Source organism: Mus caroli, chromosome 11, assembly GCF_900094665.2.
Source record: "Mus caroli chromosome 11, CAROLI_EIJ_v1.1, whole genome shotgun sequence".
NCBI classification, from domain to species: domain Eukaryota; kingdom Metazoa; phylum Chordata; class Mammalia; order Rodentia; family Muridae; genus Mus; species Mus caroli.
The window spans coordinates 75771211-75789542 of NC_034580.1; the positions used below are offsets into that span (position 1 = coordinate 75771211).

General features: G+C 49.0%; 1 protein-coding gene and 1 pseudogene across 2 annotated transcripts; one reads left to right on the plus strand and one right to left on the minus strand.

Annotated features, from left to right (window-relative positions):
• Positions 1–1447: 1447 nt before the first annotated feature.
• Tmem98 (transmembrane protein 98) lies at positions 1448–13038 on the plus strand. Of its 2 annotated transcripts, none has more exons than XM_021177466.2 (7): positions 1448–1540; positions 3586–3769; positions 5311–5442; positions 6739–6772; positions 8552–8667; positions 10921–10980; positions 12211–13038. In XM_021177466.2, the coding sequence occupies exons 2-7, from the start codon at positions 3639–3641 to the stop codon at positions 12416–12418; spliced, it is 681 nt and encodes a 226-aa protein (XP_021033125.1). In that variant the 5' UTR covers positions 1448–1540; positions 3586–3638; the 3' UTR covers positions 12419–13038. The 2 variants fall into 2 exon arrangements, with proteins under 2 accessions (XP_021033125.1, XP_021033126.1); XM_021177467.2 differs by having other exon boundaries at positions 1463–1540; positions 3555–3769.
• A 724-nt stretch (positions 13039–13762) lies between these two features.
• LOC110304534 lies at positions 13763–14223 on the minus strand (annotated as a pseudogene).
• Positions 14224–18332: the final 4109 nt, after the last annotated feature.

The window sequence follows — 18332 nt, forward strand, 5'->3', positions numbered from 1 at the left end:
CTCCTCTTCCTCCTCCCCCTCCCCCCTCCTCCTCCCAAGTGCTGGGGATCAAACATGGCTTGTGCATGTTGGGTTCACTCTACCACTAGGCGGTGCGGTGCATGCGAAGACTGGATGTTGACATTCAGTGTCCTCTTGCACTCAGTAGGTTTCTATTGCTGTGAATACCATTGCCAAAAGCAACTTGAGGAATAAAGGATTCATCTCACCTTACAGGCTGCAGTCCTGAAAGGAAGTCAGGGAAGGAACTCAGAGCAGGAACCTGGAGGCAGGAACTGAAGCACAGACCTCAGAGGAGTGTAGCTTACTGGCTTGCTCCTCATGGGATGCTCAACCTGCTTCCTTATACAACCTAGGACTGCTTGTCTGGAGGTGACATCCCTTGCATTGGGTAGGACACTTGTATCACATGCAAGAAGTCCTGCATCCAACCTCTAGCAGGGCAAAAAAAGGAGCACAAACAAACACAGCAAACTAAACAAAAAGACTGGGGTCTGGAGGAGACTATAGGCTCTGGTTTGCAGATACTGCATCGCGTTGATGGAGAAATCACCTGCATCCTTTGGTTCTTGTCATCTTAGGTCCTTGCAAGTGGGGTTGTTTTAGATCTGGACAGGCCACCCACATTTTACTCGGCCTACGCAGGCTCCGCCTTTTCCTCAGGACAGATCAGGATATAACTAACCATCCAGAGCCCATTCACTTCCGATTGTAAAACATGGTCTTTATAGACTTTGGGATCCTTACCCAAAATAGTCCAAAGTCTGCTTCCTAAGCCTTTGGGAGCCACTGAAATCCTAAACTGCTGCTATCAGCTGGCATCTTTAGGCCCGAAAGCAGCCTATTGGTGACTGTTAACAGCCTGGATTGTGTCCTGACCGGTGAGGTATGTTCTCTCTGCAGTAGGATTTCTAGAAAGCACGACTGCCTGCCAGGATCCTGGCTAGGCAGTGTTTAGCAAGACTCTTTAAGTTAGGCTACTGGTTCACTTTTAGCCCTGGGCCAGGCTCTTGCCCCCAAAAGTGTGCAGTGTGTCACTGACCCTGACACCAGTTTCCAGGGTCATTGCAGAGGAGGGCGGCAAGGCACAGAGAAGTGAGGTCAAATCGCTCACAGCTATTGAGTCCTTACAATCAATCTGCACACAGCAGCTAGGGCAGCGACCCAGCACTGTGTAAACTGTGGGAGCTCCTACCCCCTACCCAAGGCTGTCCAGCTGGAGGGCAGTGGGTGTGGGTGCATCCTGCCCTGGCTTCCGTGGTGCACGTGGAGGGGTCCTCCGATCGTCAGTGACTGTCTCCCAGCTGCCCTGGCCTCCCGGGACGCCAATCCCCAGGCGGCCAGGGGCCTGGCGGGGACGGCGGCGCCTGGCAGCGGGGGATTTGGGTGCGCTGGCTGGGCCGCCCCGCCGGGGGTGGATCTGGGTCGTCGGCCCGCCCGCCCTCCCGGCATGCCCTGCTGCTGGCCGCTGCGGGCAGCACTCGGACTTGGCCTTGGGGGGTATCGCGGGGAGCCGGCGTACCCCGGAGCTGCAATTGAGGTGGGTGAGCATGGGGGGCGGAGGGCGGGTGGCGGGAAGGCTCTCTGTGGGCTGCTGGGACACTGCTTTGTTCTGCCCTGCGAAAACGGAGCAGCGCGCAAGTTGGGAACCAAAGTTGGGCGCGCGTACCAGCCTTCCCTGGGGGCGGCAGGCGGGCCAAAGAAGGGAGAGAGAGTTGGATCTTGATGGGTTTAGAATCAAATAGAGGGGAAAGCTAAGAGGGAGATGGAACGAGAAAGAGAGAGGCAGGGGGAGAGGAAAAGTCAGGGAGATACAGAGAACACACAAAGAAAGAAAAGCGCACAAAGGAACGCCCACACAGAGGGATCGCAGAAGGCGGCTGAGGGAAAGTTCAAGAAAGCAAAGCCCTTAAAGAAAGTACTGAAAAACAGAGAAGAGCAAGGCGGCACTCTTGCGGGGTGGTGATGGAGCTTGGAGAAATAGGGGCGTGGAAGGGGATATGTGGGGAGCCCGGAGAAGGGATACATTGGAGGAAAACATCTAGAGAGGAAGACATAAAAATAAGGAGGAAAGAAAAAGGTTAACATTGCTAGACAGAGAAGGACAGCACAGAGTGTCTAGAGAAACCAAGGCAAACCTGTTCCCTCACCTTCCTGCTTTCCCAACAGAGTATAAGATGAAAACAAACAAAACAAAACTAAACAAAATAAAAAAACAAAAAACTCTGTGAGAGAGCAGCGTTTGCAGACAGCTTCCTTGGCAACTTAAGCCAGTAAAGTCCTCACCCTGTTTACCCATTCCTCAAAATTCAGCTCAATTAGCTCCAGGTTTGCGAAGGAGGCTTTTTTAGAAAGTGCCATGCAAATTGCAGTCTCTTTATTACCCAAGCCTGCACATAGCCCACCTACACAGCTGCATCTTTCTTCCCCACCAGTTCATTGACATGGGGGAGGGGATCTGTGTCTTCTCGTCTCTAGTCTTCAGAATTCAGTGTTTGCTGTAAGCAGATGGTCAATCTGTGCTCCCCGAGTGACCATCAAGAGAGTTTGAATTCTGGGAGACATAAACATCACATATAGACTAAGTACTGTGGTGGGCCAGCCTGGGGTCCTACAGACTGCTGAGGCATAGCACTCCTTTCTGTAGGTGAAGAAACTAAACCCAGGGAGGGAAGGAAACTTTTTCAAAGGGATGCCTATGGGAGGTCTGCCCTGAAAGGATGCTGTGAAGATCAATTCTCTGAGATGCTCTGGCCTGAGTTTAACACAGCTTGATAGGCTGCGTCACACTGCAGGAAGTAATGGGTCACGTTCAGGATGGTGGTCCCAAAGGATTGCATCGTGTGATGATGTCCTAGCTGGTCTTAGTTTGTCTAAGTTCGGTCTGGGTGTTTGACAATGACCACAATACCTGACAGTGCATTTCTCAGAACGGAAAAGCATCTTGTTAAGCCATACCTGACTGTTGGTGTGAGAGAAGCTGCCAGATGGTGATGTGCAAGGAATACTCCACTCTGCTTCTAAGTTTCCAACTCTGAAAGTGTCGGTCACAACCCATCCCAGGGTTCTCACTCTTTCTTAGAAGGAAAAGGAAGGTGACTCTTGACTTCACTTTGGACCAATGGCTTTCTGATGGCCAGCTATGTAGACCTGGACGAATTCTTTAACCTCCTGGAATCTCAGTTTCTTCACCATAAAGTAGAGATGCCCAATACGATCGTTGCTAGGCTCCATCCGGAGTATCTGACACAGAGGAACTAACTCCTCACTGAATACAACTTTCTTCCATCCTGGCATTATTTCACTTACATGACTTACAGCATGAAGTCATCAAGGCAGGTGCAAATGTGTCCTAAGCTTCAAAACTTAGCTCATTCTAACTGGAAAATAACCACTTATACCATAATAGAGAAGGGAAATTCGGGCGTGGTCTAAGATGCCCTTGGGTTTGCAGGGGGATGTGAGGGAGCCTTGCTACCCTTTCCATCCCCATTGGCCATTTGCAGCAGGTAAGACCTGGCCGCCCCTCCCCACATCTGCCGTATCTTTACCAGGTCTGCTCGACTTTATGTCCCCCCCCCCCAGCTTCCACCTGCTCAGAGGATGTGAGTGGACTGTGGCTGGGAGCCCCTAGAAGCATGGAGACTGTGGTGATCGTCGCCATAGGTGTGCTGGCCACCATTTTCCTGGCCTCATTTGCTGCTTTGGTGGTGGTCTGTAGGCAGCGTTACTGCCGGCCTCGAGACCTACTACAGCGTTATGATTCCAAGTGAGTAGACTGTGATGGGGGTGGGGGTGGGGCATGGAGCTGGGGGGCTGACAACAGGAAGCCCGAGGGACAGAAGGAATTTGGAGCTGGCCACTTCTGCCCAACTTATTTTCTCTTAAGTGGTTCCTACAGGCCACACTTTATACTATAAAGACTCCAGAGCGTAAGAACATTCCTTAAGCATCCCAGCATCCCGAGGCACCTCTTTCTCTGTTCATTAGGTCATGGAGAAGTCACTGAACGTGTGCACCTGACACGAAAGCCCTGTCTTTGCGATGCTAGCTGCCTCATTTGGCAGAGGGATTAGCCAAAGCCCTTACCAGCCAAAACCCTGGGAACAGACATCTGACGCCCACACTTAGCCACACACCTAAGCAACAGGTGTTCCAGATCATGCAGCCCCAGCACAGGGGTGCCTGTCTCCTTGCACAGATTTCTTCTTCATCATGCATTGTTGTGTGAAATTGATTTTGTTAAGTAAGACCAGTTTAGGGATTTTGAGCAGAGAGATCCATATGGAGTGCTAGCAACCAAACTTAGGTTTCTGGTGTTTACCTGAACTCTGTCAGAATCTCTTGTGAATGCCCATTTATATGTCCCTGGAAGACTATGCTTTGCAAAGAATGTTTCTGTAGCTTGGGTTCTCCTGAACCCTGCTGTGAAGGTGGACATAGTGTTGCTCAGAGGGGTGGCTCCCAAGAGTGATTCTGTACACACGTTATAGAGCACAGGTAGGCCTGGGTGAACAGTATGTCTTTACATACACACATACGTTTGAAGGGAAAAGAAAAGAAGACCATTTGTTCTGTTTTTTCCAAGATTGTGTCTCTGTGTATAGCCTTGGCTGTCCTAGAACTTGTTCTATAGACCAGGCTGGCCTCAAACTCACATTGAGATCTTCCTGGCTCTGCCTCCCAGGGGCTGGGATTAAAGGCTGTGCCAACCCCCACCCCGCACTCTGGCATAGGGCATCTTTGGAATCTTGCTAACTCTGCCCCTTCTCCAGCAGTTCAGCTTGTTTTGCTTCATTTGCATTTTGGTCTGCCTTCCTGACCCAGTGTTTAGCTGTGTGCCCTTGTCTTGTGCTGTGGGCACATTACAGTTAGATCTGTATTCAGGGCAAGCATTCTGTCCTCTACCTCTGTCAGTATAACAGAATCCATAAGATAACTTACTGTAAAGAGAAAAGGTTCATGGGCTTAGAGATTCTGGACCATGATCAGGTGGACTTTCTGCATTTAGACATCTGATGGCGCTGCCAGATAGGAGTTCATGGAGAAACAAACTGCCCACTTCATGGTCAGCATTGCAGAAAAAGAGACAAAGGAGAGAGCTAGTGTCTCACAGTCCCCTTTAGGGTCCAGACTTAAAGCCTTCCCACTAGGCTGTACCTTTTCAAGGATCCATCTCCTAATATTGCCATCCAAGGGAACAGGCCTTTGGGGGCATTCAAGATCTAAATTATAGCAGTGGCTGCAGTGAGAAGAGGTTCAGTCAGAGTCACTCGTCGTGAAACTCTTAACAGTGGCTCTCCCTTCCAGGCCCATCGTGGACCTCATTGGTGCTATGGAGACCCAGTCTGAACCCTCCGAGTTGGAGCTGGATGATGTTGTCATCACCAACCCCCACATCGAAGCCATCCTGGAGAATGAAGACTGGATCGAAGATGCCTCGTAAGGCCACAGGGAACTTTCGCTTTCTAGTCCTCTGGGATGGCAAAGGGACTTCTGGGTTCCTTCACAGAACACTCCACTGGACACCCAGACCTCTTCCCCTTCCCCCGTCATGAGGAATGTCAGTATGGGGCATGGCCATGTTTGTTCTTGTCCTGTTCCTTTCACTTTGTAGTCTTGAAGACCCAGGCAGTAAGATATGTGGCAGACATCATTATAAAGCACCCCCCCCCAACCCTGTGAGGTTGGGTCATTCTTGGACTGCCCAAGGATTTTGAGTCAGCTCCAGGCAGCCTTTGCTTTCAGTGTCCCAAGAGGGGCTGTCTGTTTAACAGGACAGTTCTTTCAGAAGTGTGTACCACTTCTTTTCATAATCCTTTCATCTTTTTGTTTACTGATACACACTTATATCAGGGTGCTATATACAGGGTGTGGGGCCAGGCCCTGAAGATGTCAAAATGACAGGAGATAGAACTGTACCAAAGCCAGTGTCATAGAGGCTTTAGGGAGTCTCCGTGTCTGGCGAGTGGCACAGGGAGTTAGCAAGGTTCAGATCTGCCTGGGGTAAGACTTCAAGGTAGCTTTGAGGAAACATGTCCCAGAGGGGTGCATTTGAAGAAGTGTTTAAAATTGTGCTTGTGCTTCATGTTGGCATTTTCATACATGTTTATCATGTATTTTAACCACACTCCCTCCCCATTACCGTCTCCCATCCCCCTCCTACTTCTATGATACCCTTCTCTCTCTAAGTAGTCTACCTATATCTTCTTCTTTTATGTTTTGTGTGTGTGTGTGTGTGTGTGAGAGAGAGAGACAGACAGACAGACAGACAGACGTAGAGAGACAGAGAACGAGCCCCATTTAGTTTAACTAGGGTTGCTTATAGGAGCCTGGCCATCCCAATAGTAGCCACACAACTAACTAAGAAAATCTCTCTCCTTTTCCTTTACTTAACAACCATTAACTACTTATAAGCCCTTATGGAGCATGGGAGCCTCATAAGCCCCTCCCCTGAGTGGGTGCTTTTTGACTTGGGTTGGCAAAGGGGAACTCACCAGGTAGAGTCTAAGGAAAAGGACATGTTGGACATGTGGAGACATCAAACGTTGAACTTGGCAGGTGGTGACAGAGCTGGCTGGAGGAGTGGGTCCACTGTGTATGCTATAGCACTGGGGAATTTTGCGTGGAGGTGTTGTCTGCTGTGCCCATCTGGTGCCAGCTGAAGAACAGAGTGGGGAGCTGGATGGAGATGGGCACTTCAGAACAGTACTGATAACTTTCCTCTTGTCTCCCCAGAGGCCTCATGTCCCACTGCATCGCCATCTTGAAGGTAATATTCAGATTTTCCTGTGAGGTCATGGGCAGCTGTGGGAGTGCCTCCAGTATACATGGAGCACTGCAGGTGTACATGGAGTTGACCTTGCAATGGTCCCTTGTTAGCCTCATGCTATATTTCTTCTGTCTGCTGCCATCTCTCCCTATCGGGTCTGTTTTACATGATCATTATAAACGTCCTCTTTAGGCTTTTCCCCTATCTAGTCATCTAGATATGGAAAGATATGACTTATGGAAAGGACAGCTTGGGGGTCTCCAGTAATAATTTTTCTAATCACGGAGAAGGCTGGGTGTCTGAGATCATGGAGCTGCAGCAGCAAGGGCCTCCCTGGGGTCCTTTATTAATTCTGAGCTCAGTCCAGGGAATGCATCCTGTATTTAGGCTTCAGTTACTACAGGATTTCCTTTGGCTTCCTTGGTGACAATAGTCAGACAAACGGGACAATCAGAGTTACCAAAACCAAAAACCCAAATTACAAGCTCTTCCACTTGGAGGCAGAGTTTGGTCTTGGAAGGCTTGGAAGATTACATCCAAGTTCCACTGTTTCCAGCTGCATGGTTCTTGCGTTCGTTTCTCAACTCTCGCCTGATATTGTCTCTCCTAATAGAATAACAACAGCATGCAAATATTTAACAAAATGCAAATATGAGCTTCTGCACATCAGCAACCTTATCTCTTTGTCTACTAATTATTCAGAATTTCAAAAGAGACAACTCGCTCTTTTCTCTGGGGTCACTCCATACAGGATATTAAAAAGCCCTGTATTTGCTTCTTCTTTGGCTACCTCTGTAGAAAACGGTTGCCTCAGAATCAGGAAGTTCCTTGGATGTATAAATATGGCTATACATACAAATAAGGTTATAGGCAAAGGTAGCTAGGTTCACAGATTGGAGCAGGAAGCCATATTACATTTCCCTTTGTCCAGACATGATATGTCCTGGGCCTTGTTTTTCTCCTGTCCTTTTTCATCAAAGGGGGAAGGCCCCTCTTCTTGGATTGGGGAGCTCAGATAAAGAAAAGGTCTTCTGAGCTTCCTCTTAAGACCCCAGGATGCCTTTGCTCTCTACTCTCCCCTGTTGTGGGAGAGTGGAGAGCGTGGATCTTCCTCCTCAGTGGCCTCTTGACCACTCTTCTTCCTGCTTCCTAGCCCCGAGTACCAGCAGGTACCGGGGCTTCTTTGCAGGGATAGAGACATGCTTGGTTTTAGCATAAGGGAATACAGAAAAGAGCCACACATCTTGGAGCTGGCTATTTTGCCTTTGCCCTGCTTTTTCCAGGGCCCCTTTTTATCATCACCTGGACAAACGAACTAATAACCCACAACCCTCAAAAATTGTTAGCATAGTTGTCTTTATTGGAGAATGTGCCTAAAGAAAAACAGTTGCCCTTTGTCCAGCCACATTTCTGTGAGCACCCCACTGGAGATATTATCCATTTAGAAGTCTAAACCATGAAGTAATAGAAAGTTTCTCCCCCAAGTCAAGGTGGTAAAATTGGAGCGCGTGATTTTTCTTAGATGGATTATTCCAGCTTAGTCCTCTTTGAGCTGAAGTTCTGTCCTTGATCTCAGAGCCCTTCCCCCTACAGCTCCCACCCAGGCTATTGGCTTTTGCCTCTTTCCACCCCATTTCCTCTCATCACTAGGGTAGGAGCCAGTTTACCGGCGGTGCCCAGGATGGGGCCGTGTTCATCTTTGTCAGGGTGCCAGAGCCCTTGGTGTGGGGGTGGGGAGCCAGGTCACCCACATCACATCTTGTCTCCTTGTTATATTAGATTTGTCACACTCTGACAGAAAAACTTGTTGCCATGACAATGGGTTCTGGGGCCAAGATGAAGACGTCAGCAAGTGTTAGTGACATCATTGTGGTGGCCAAACGGATTAGCCCCAGGTGAGTGGTCAGTGGATGTGAGGTCCCACCATGCCACAGGGGAAACTGGGGTAGCCAGCAAGGCCAAGCACTGCTTTAAACAGTAGGTCTGCAGTCTTGGTTATCCGAACCCCCAGTGCATACAGAACTGCCTCCCGTGGGTATTCCTAAGCTGAGGTGGTCACTTATCATTCCTCTTGCCAGCATAAGCCCTTTAACAGCTCGGTATAACTGGGCTGACAGAGTCTGCACTCAACAGTGACAGCTCCTACCCTTACCCGGTCAGCCTCCCTGACCCTGCTATGCAGTGGCTGTCAGCAGGCGCAGTTCCCACTGACTCCTATGTTATATCTCCATAGACTTTTCAGCCAGGCCCTTAGGTCCAACCCTATAAGTATACTGGGGACTGGCTTGAGAGATACCTCTTTCTTCCATGGTGGCTCTCATTTGCTGCTTGATTCCCATCCTAGCACTGGGTGGGAAGGGAAGCCACAGCGCATTCAGACCTCCTGAATTCCTGGCTGTCTGCAAAATCCCCTGTGGGAGGTACCCGGCAGCAGGGCCTCAGTCAACAACTACACCCCCTCAGTTGGACTGGATTTTGCAAAGAAAAATAAGGCCCTTTTCTTAGAGCAAAAGGACCTGCTAAATGCATGCTGCCACCTGGTGGCTGGTATGTGGATTGGCTATCCAATGACGGGATTCCAGGAAAGTGTTCTTATCAGTCACCTGACCCCTCTGCCTTGAATGGCCTCGGCTGTGCATTCCTGGTGTCTGGGTTAAGTCACAAGCAACCAGGCTTTTCTGTCTCAAGAATAACCTAGTAGGGCTCAGGAGGAGCCATGTGGCGGATCCTCTGGGAAATACAGGACTTGGAGTACTTGAACTCTGTCTAGGTAGTCAGTGAGTGGAGACGCTAAGAGGGAGGATGCAGGCCGGAATAGCTCCTGGCTCTGGAGTTCCCCCATGGGTGTAAATACCTGGTTAACATCAGCGGCTGCATGAGACACGCCCACCCTCCCAGGCTCCAGCTTGTGCCGGGCGTTGCTGCTATTCTCCCACCATATTTAGACCGTGCAGTGCTCCTATCTGCTGGGCCCCTTCCTTGTGCATTTTGTTACTTCTGAGATCCGCCCCAAGGTGCAGGTTATAAGTAGGGTGTTAGGGTGCTGATTTCTGAGAGGGGACAGGGTTTTTAACAGTGTGCCAAGGTGAGAGTGTGGCATTGTCAGGAGGGCAGAGCTCTCTGCAGAGTGCCCTGGACAACCTCACTCATGTTTCTTGCCAGAATTCTCTTGTTTTCTTCATTTGGCCTCATGAGTTCGCCCTCTGGCTGATATTTGTCCCCATGTCCTTCCTGTTTAATTTTCTCCATCTGTCACGGTGATGATTTATTATTTCAGGGAGAGCGGTTTCTGCCTTGGGCTCTGCAGAGGGGGAAGGGGCTAGTTGGGTGGGACAGACACATGCTGAAGACCGCCATGCCTCTGTCCCTGCTCACCAGCTCCTCGGGCCTGAGAGTGAAGGCTGTGTATTTTTCTTCGTGCTTTTGAAATCAAATTATACAGTTTTTTTTTCTTTGTACCAAGTGATCGTGGGAGCAAAATCTTGTACCCCACAAATCAGAACAGGTAGAAATGTAACTTAAAATATTAGCCATGGACTGACTATCCAGGACAGAAAACACACACATACACACAGTGGAGAGGTTTGAACTCAAATTAAGAGGTGAGGTGACTTTTTTTTTTTTTGGTAGTGTTCTATGTCACTGTATTTGCATCTTTAAAAAAAACCACAAAAGTAATAAATGCTTATAAAAGTTAAACTACTTCCGGAATAGATTATCTGAAAAGTGAGGTGCTCCCTAATTCCACCCCCTCCCAATTTGGGGAGATTGGCCACCATAAGTAGCAAGCATCCCCTTAGACGTCCCCTCTTGCATTTCATAGCTTTGGTTATGTTAAAGGGTACAGCATGCTCATGCTTGGTAGTTACCTTTTCAGTGTCGTAGTTATCCTCAGCATCGCTCCCTATGTGTGACCTCACACATTTTAACTATTGGGACGAAAGCAAAAACAGAGAGCAGGGATATTTCCCAAGCAGAATCTGAAGTCTCTCTGTTAGACTCCACTGGGTATGCAGAAGTGGGTAGAGAACGAACCCCTAAAGGTGGGTGTGTAACAGCACCAGAGAAGTCTGGAGTGACGACAGCAAGGAAGGAGGAGGAAAAGGGACTGGTAAAATGCTGACAACAGTCCCATTGCCTCCCCTCAGAGTGGACGACGTCGTGAAGTCAATGTACCCTCCACTGGACCCCAAGCTTCTGGATGCACGGTAAGAGGGAGGATGTGTGACTCATCTTGTCTCACTTCAGGGTCGCTATTATCAACCATGTCAGGTGGGCTGCTTGGGTTATTAAGAGAGGATGTTTTTCCAGATTTCCAACCACCCCTGGCTCTGGGTGAGCCATTCAGTGAGCTGAGCCTGGCAGGTGATAGAGCCCAATCTTCTTCCTGAATCCCTAAGAGGAAGGTGCCAGCCATGTGTCAGCCTTGGCTCTGCAGGCTTAACTATGCTAACTGGGCCTCCCTGCCCTCCACGCCCCATTCCTTCCTCTGATCTTTGGACTTACCCAGGTGCCACACCTTGCTGGAAGCACTGCCCAGTGGGGCTGTGGTGAGGTGAACCCAGCAACGAGAACATGTAACACGTCAGCCACAGTGGAAGACACTCCCCATCAGGTGTCTCAGGAACCCCTCCTTCTCGCCCTCCTCCACTCCCCAGAATGTACTCAGCCCTACCGAATGTAAACCCATAAAATACCTACCTGCTGTCTCCATTTGATTGGTGAGGCTCCCTCTGACATGTTGTGTCATGGTTGCCAGGTGGCGAGTAAGTCATGACACGTTTCTCTGCCCACTCTTAGTGCTGCTCAGCTTTTCCCATGGGTTAGTAATCGGTAATGGAGCCCTGAACACATCTGGCACCATATAAAATCATTTCTGAGTGAATCTTTCAACCAAAAAAAGAAAACAGACCGAAAAAAAAAGCCAACAAAAACCAAAGAAACAACAACAAAACCCTCCTTCTCAATTTGATTTTCAATTACATTTTCTTTAGCGTTGAATAAGCCAGCCCCAGGCTTATTGATTTGTGATCAATAAGGGATGCTCACTGAAGAGGGATATATAGCCCATCTTTAAGTGGGCTGCAGTTAGAGATCTGCTCATCCAATTGACCACATCCAAACTGTTTCATAAAACACCCTTCTGGGAGCTGTTAATGGGTGTGTTGCAGAAAGCCTCTTCTACCACCCGAAAACCGGCTGCCAGCTCTATCGTTTCCCCATGGAGTTAGGTTAATCTCATCAAAGGCTCTGAGACCTTCTGTTTAAAGCCAGCCATCCCCCTATGTGTGGATCCATTGTGTTAAGTAACCGCTCACCTTCCAGGGAAGGGTCTCCGGTTTGGGGAACACTAACCTAGAGTGTGCACTCATTTGGACTTCTGTGCAAAGTTCCCCACTTTCTACAGAGTCTGATCTCTTCCCTCCCTCCTCCCCCAGGACAACCGCCCTGCTGCTGTCCGTTAGTCACTTGGTGCTAGTGACCAGGAACGCCTGCCACCTAACCGGGGGCCTGGACTGGATTGACCAATCACTGTCTGCCGCTGAGGAGCACCTGGAAGTCCTTCGAGAGGCAGCCCTGGCTTCTGAACCAGATAAAAGCCTCCCCAACCCTGAGGGCTTCCTGCAGGAACAGTCGGCCATTTAATCATCTCTGAGGCCCCATTTCCACCCCTGGGCGAACCTTCTACTTCCTGTAGATTTAGTTGTTCTCTAGAGCTCTGTCGGCCAGCCCTGGGTGCAGGGTAAAGCCGAGAGCCTCACGCTGGATGGCTCTGTTGTAATGGCAAACAGTGGCTGGAGAGTGGCAGTGTAATCCCACAGTTAGGGGAGATGCCGTGTACCTCTACAGCAGAGCGCAGAAAGCTGCCGGTCTCGCTGCTACATTTAGTTCATTTAATGTTTCCAAGAAAATCGAGTTGCCCTCTAAGAATTGAGAGACTTCATATCAAATTAGAATTTCCGGCTTCTGAAAATCAAGGCGTGGCAACATGGACAATCAGAACTAAGGGGCTAGGTCGAGATAGTCTCTTCGGGTGACCCTTGTGCTCCCCTTGCTAGTTTGTTTGTGTTCAGTGTTTTGGTCCCTGAAGCATCAGAGCTCCCCACCCCCACCCCGCTTCCCGCTTCCCATGTATCTTCCGCTTTCCCATTTGTGTTAGAAGCTGAGGAAATGCGAAGTCGATTGTTTCCTTTTTATCACTATGCCTGCAATTTCGCTTTACAACCACCAGGCGAATAGTAAACTTGTTCTTCTGTTTTCCTCAAGTGTGTAGTTACCGAGTCAAGTGTATTTGTTGGGTATGCGGTGGAATGTGTAAGAACTGAGGACAGATGGAGAGGTCCCGAGAATCCTGAAGGTGCTCTGTGTGTGTGTGTGTGCGTGTGTGTGTGTGTGCGCATGTGTGCATGTGTCCTTTATTTCTGGAATCTGTCTTGCAAATACAAAAAAAAAGAAAGGTTCATTTTTTTATTGTTTGGCTTCTGTTTATGTTTTTTATTTATTTTTAAAAAATATTTATTTATTTCATGTATATGAGTACACTGTCACTGTCTTCAGGCACACAACAAGAGGGAATCCCTGGGCTGGAGAGGTGGCTCAGTGGTTAAGAGCCACTGATTGCTTCCAGAAGTCCTGAGTTCAACTCCCTGCAACCACATGGTGGCTCAAAATCATCTGTAACTGGATCTGATGCCCTCTTCTGGTGTGTCTGAAGACAGCTACAGGGTACGCATGTCCATGAAATAAATACATAATTCTTTAAAAAAAGGGGGGGGGAACATCCCATTACAGAGGGTTGTTAGCCACCATATGGTTGTTGGGAATTGAACTCAGGACCTCTGGAAGAGCAACAGTTGGTGCTCTTAACCACTGAGCTACCTCTCCAGTCTCTTCTGCAGAGATCTTGTCCTCACCCTGACCCTTGACTGCCATCATCAATTGTTCCTGTGACCTGGGCTCCAGGCTCCATCCAATGGTCTCAACAGGACTTCAAAGCATGTCTACTAGTTTGAAGGTTTCCTCAGGTTTGGCAGGAACTATGTGGACAAAAGTCTTGCAGAGATAGCACCCTTGGGCAGTCTAGTGACCAGATTCACAGCCTCTGAGTTTTGGGGATTAGGCACATAGACTTCTTTCGTGTAGCGGACTATCCCCTGTAGCGGGCTATCCCCTCCTCCAGGGCATACTGGCACTTGTTCCTCCCAAGTCCCACATGAGCGCCTGGGTTTCACCTAGACTGATGCTAAGTGCCAAGGATGTTGCCAGCATGAACGTAGTAACCTTCCATTTTCTTGATGCCATAGTGATTTCCCACCAAGGTTCTTAGAGCTGCCACCTGTCTTCTTGGATGTGTGTCTGACAGCAAGTGCTGTAGGTGCTGTGGGACTCAGAAGGGCTGTCACTGCTGCCCGTGTCCTCAGCATAAGCACTGCCGTGGCTGCCACCACCATATTTGCTTCACATTCCTTGTTTTATAAATTGTAGCCCTGAATTTGAGATCCTCCTGCCTCAGCTTCCACAGTGCTGGGGTCCCTGGCATCTAACACCACCCTCACTGATAATGGGCACTTCCCTGACCTGAGAACTCAGTGGGACCCAGCTTGAGGCCCCATACTCCAGATCTTGTGATTCCCATCCCATTCATGTAGGGGAGCCTGAAGGATCTTCTTTCCACAGGCCTGGACTGGCTTGCTGTTGCCTGGGTCCTATCTCTGTCATTAAGCATGGTTGGAGCTACCTCTGACCTCATTTCCATTTTCTCTGCTAAAACTCAAGTCAGCAAGCACTTTAGTTTGATATTGAGGTACCAGGAACTCAGTCCTTAGGCCAGGATCTTGTTTGTCTGTGATTGGCATATTTCATTCTCTCCTGGCAAAAAGGCAGCTCTGACCAGAACTGTATGTACCCCTTTCAGACTGCAGGCTGGATTCCAGGGGAAACTTGTTAAATGTCTCCTTCCATCAGTCCTAAAAGTGTGTTATGCTGTTACTTCCTGCCCTGCTGGAAGCTGTGACTGGGAAACGTCCAAGAAAACAAAAACAAACAAACAAAAACCTTTTTTACTTAAGGCCTCCACGGACAGTTCTCAGGGCCTGACTTTTGTCTCTGTTCTTCCTCTTTTAAGATCCGGTAGCATCACTGGACTTCTGAGGTCGCAGTGGCTGCTACTGTGGTAAATGTCCTCTGGATCTGAACCCTTGTCCTGAGCTCGAGAGAAGCAAGTCTAAGTTGGGATCTCAGTTGTCATTTACTCCGGGTGGAGGATGGGGGTGGGGTGCTCAGAGTTCTTTAAGGTAATATCTGCCATTGCTTACCTTTCCTGAGCCTGGGAGGCCTCCCACCCATCCTGGTATACCCTCTGTCAGGAGGACAGATTGCTCAGGAACTGAGGAGTGTCTGGGGTTGGGGGAGGAGAAGAAAGGAGAGAGGGAGAGAGAGAGAGAGAGAGAGAGAGAGAGAGAGAGAGAGAGAGAGAGAGCTTGCATGCACGCACAGGCATGTGTGATATTACACAGGCCAGCTTTTCCAGTGCTGTGCAAAGGAAAAGCCTCTAGACAATGTCCAGTGTATACAGGACCCAGGCAACAGCAAGCCAGTCCCAGCTACACCTTTGGGGTAGAAGGTGACTTCACTCCTCTTGAACCTTGGGGATCTTGCTGAAGTCAGTGCCTGCTTTGGGATGGATGGATGGTAAGTCCAGATCTCAGGAGTGTCTCTGCTGCGTGTAGTTTGCCAGGTAACAGATGCATCTCACGTTCCCAGCTGAGTAGTGTCTGTGGAAATGGTGATAGAGCCATTCTCCCATGGTTTCATCTTCCCTCATCCTAGGACCACTGGCCTCAAACTCTAATGAAGAGATGACTCCCGAGGAGTAGGAATCCAGCATGAAGTCAGCAAGAGACTTGGAGTCAGAATTAGGTTTGAGTTTGTGCCTGGCCCTTTACTGTGGGAGCTGGGACAAGTTCCTCAGCCTCTATGGGCATTCACTTTGCTCATCAGTAAAGTCAAGGTCACTGCTTCTTACATTAGTGTGTCAATCAGATGACCTGGGGGTGTGTATGGAATGTCCAACTGTGCCCCTGGTCCTGACTAGCCAGTGTCAGCTCTACTGTCCTGACAAGGCTCTATGCTCTGACCCAGGTGGCTCCAGACACATCACTCTAGTTACCATGGCTCTGTTCTAGTGTCCATGCCGTTTGTGGGTGAAACGGCTGAGTGGGGCTAAAAGTCTAAAGCAAGGGGCTGGGGAGAATGGCTGGCTCTGTCGATAGAGCACTTGCCATGCTAGCATGAAAAGGTGAATTCAGATCCCCAGGGCCCATGTAAAAAGCTGGAGGAAGAGGCACACATCTGGAATGCCAGAGCAGCTCATGGACCAGTCAGCCTAGCCAAATCGATGAGTTCTGAGATCAGAAATAGACCCTGTCTCCAAAAAATAAGGTGGAGAACTATGGAGGTCACCTGACATTGACCTCTGGGCTCTACGGTTTATATGCACCTTCATGCACACATACTTGCACACATGCACGCACACAGACACAATCTAAACTCCCTATAGTGAGTTCATAGGGAGAATAGTTTGGTCTTATTCCTGCTGCCCCTCCCCACCCCAAGTATGTTTAGGCTACCAAAGCCTTCATGTTAATGGATCCGCAGTGGTCTCTTAATGTTCAATGGACTGGCTTTGTACAACCCTAGATTCCTCCCAGAAAACCTCCCCCAGCTGCAAAGTCTATGGGTCAGTTCTCTTGGCCTACAGCTTGCCCCAGTGCTCTCTGAACCCCTTATTCTGGGGCTTCCTTATCTTCTGAGACTGTGCCCACCAGGGCCTGGTATTTAGAAAATGGCTCCAAATTCTAAGGCCATGAGTTACCTTCTGACCTTGGAAATTTGGGGATTTATCAGATAAAGAATTTTCACCCAGTGTCTACCTCCCTCTGTCTTTTTTTTTTTTTAAAAGATTTACTTCCTCTGTGTATGTGTGTACACTGTTGTTCTCTTCAGACACACCAGAAAAGGGCATCGGTTTCCATTACAGATGGTTGTGAGCCACCATGTGGTTGCTAGGACTTGAACTCAGGACCTCTGGAAGAGCAGTCAGTGCTCTTAACTGATGAGCCATCTCTCCAGTCCCCCACTCCCCATCTTTCTATTGTGCCACCTCTGAGGGAGGTATACTGTGCTAGATGCAAGGAACAAGCTCTGCCCTGGAAGAACAAGAGAAACATCAGAGCAGCTGGCAAAATCCAGGCTGAAGCTGACACTGGAATGGAAAGGTTCTCTTCAGACATACCAGAACATTGTACTGGTTGGCTTTTTCTGTCAACTGGCACAGGCTAGAATGAGGTGGGAAGAGAGAACTTCAGCTGAAAAGTGTCCCCACCAGACTGGCCTGTAGGCAAATTTGTGGGGAGTTTTCTTAGTCCTTGACTGATGTGAGAGGGCCCAGCTCATTGTGGTTGGGGCCATTCCTGGGCACGTAATCCTGAGTTCTATAAGAAAGCAGGCTGAAGAAGCTCTAAGGAGTAACCCAGTCAGCAATACTCTCCCTTTGTTCCTGCCCTGACTTTCCTGGATGATGGACTGTAAGCTGTAAAATAAAAAACATCTTTATCCCCCATGTTTGTTACTTTTGGTTAGTGGTTTTAGTTAGTTGGTTTGTTTTTGTTTTTAATCACAGCAACAGAAACCATAACTAAGACAACCATAGAGAGGCGCATGGTTTCCAAAGCAGGGAGAGGACACAGGGGGAGTGGAGCAGAATCCAGGATGCTGGCCAATGCCTACTGGAGATCTCAGGGGGATGGAGATGTGTCCTGGACATCCAGGACAGCATGGAAGGGCCAGGGGCCAAGAAAGCATGGCTAGCTTGGGAGATGCAGGTGCCTGGTAAACTGGGCAGGATGGAAGGATATCAGAAAGGGTATCTTAGGTGATATTAGGAACCCAGTGCCTCATCTTGAATATAAGGGGCATCATAGAAAGATGTGAGGCAGAGGGATAATATGGTCATATTTGCAATTTAGAAAGAGGATCCATGGTCCTGGGCTCCAGGACTTGGACACTTACCTGCTGCCCCTGAATGCTTACCTTCTCACAAGCCTGGGAGTCTTAGCACTGGATCACAGCTTAAAGGCAACTGGGAAGGTTGTTTGGAACAAAGAGGAGGGGCTAGGCAGCAGAGCCAGACACACTGTGCTGTTTGCTTGAAATGCTTGGGGCCTCTGCTGAAACGCTTATGACCAGTGCTGAGCGTTGATGCAAAACCAGCTCCTTTTTTATCTCTGCCCATTTGTACATCTCTGTTCATTTTTGTAATTTGTGGTGCTGGCAATGGTGTCAAGGGTTTTACCAGCACCAGGCAAGCGTGTTACCATTAAACCACACCTCAGCCCAGCTTATCTGTGTGTATGCATATGTTCAATGTGCGTGCACGTGCATGCGTATGTGTACATGCACCAGAGAATTCAGGAGCTGTTCATCTTGATTCTTGTTTGAATTGTTTTGCCTGGGACTTGATGATTAGGCTACGCCGGCCAGCCAAGGTGCTCCAAGGACT

Bases quoted from the DNA above. Each gene is read 5' to 3' on its own strand.
- Tmem98 (XM_021177466.2), top strand. From the start codon at position 3,639: ATGGAGACTGTGGTGATCGTCGCCATAGGTGTGCTGGCCACCATTTTC. The intron at 3,770-5,310 runs GTGAGTAGACTG...TCTCCCTTCCAG, and splicing joins CTACAGCGTTATGATTCCAA to GCCCATCGTGGACCTCATTG. The intron at 10,981-12,210 runs GTAAGAGGGAGG...CTCCTCCCCCAG, and splicing joins CCCAAGCTTCTGGATGCACG to GACAACCGCCCTGCTGCTGT.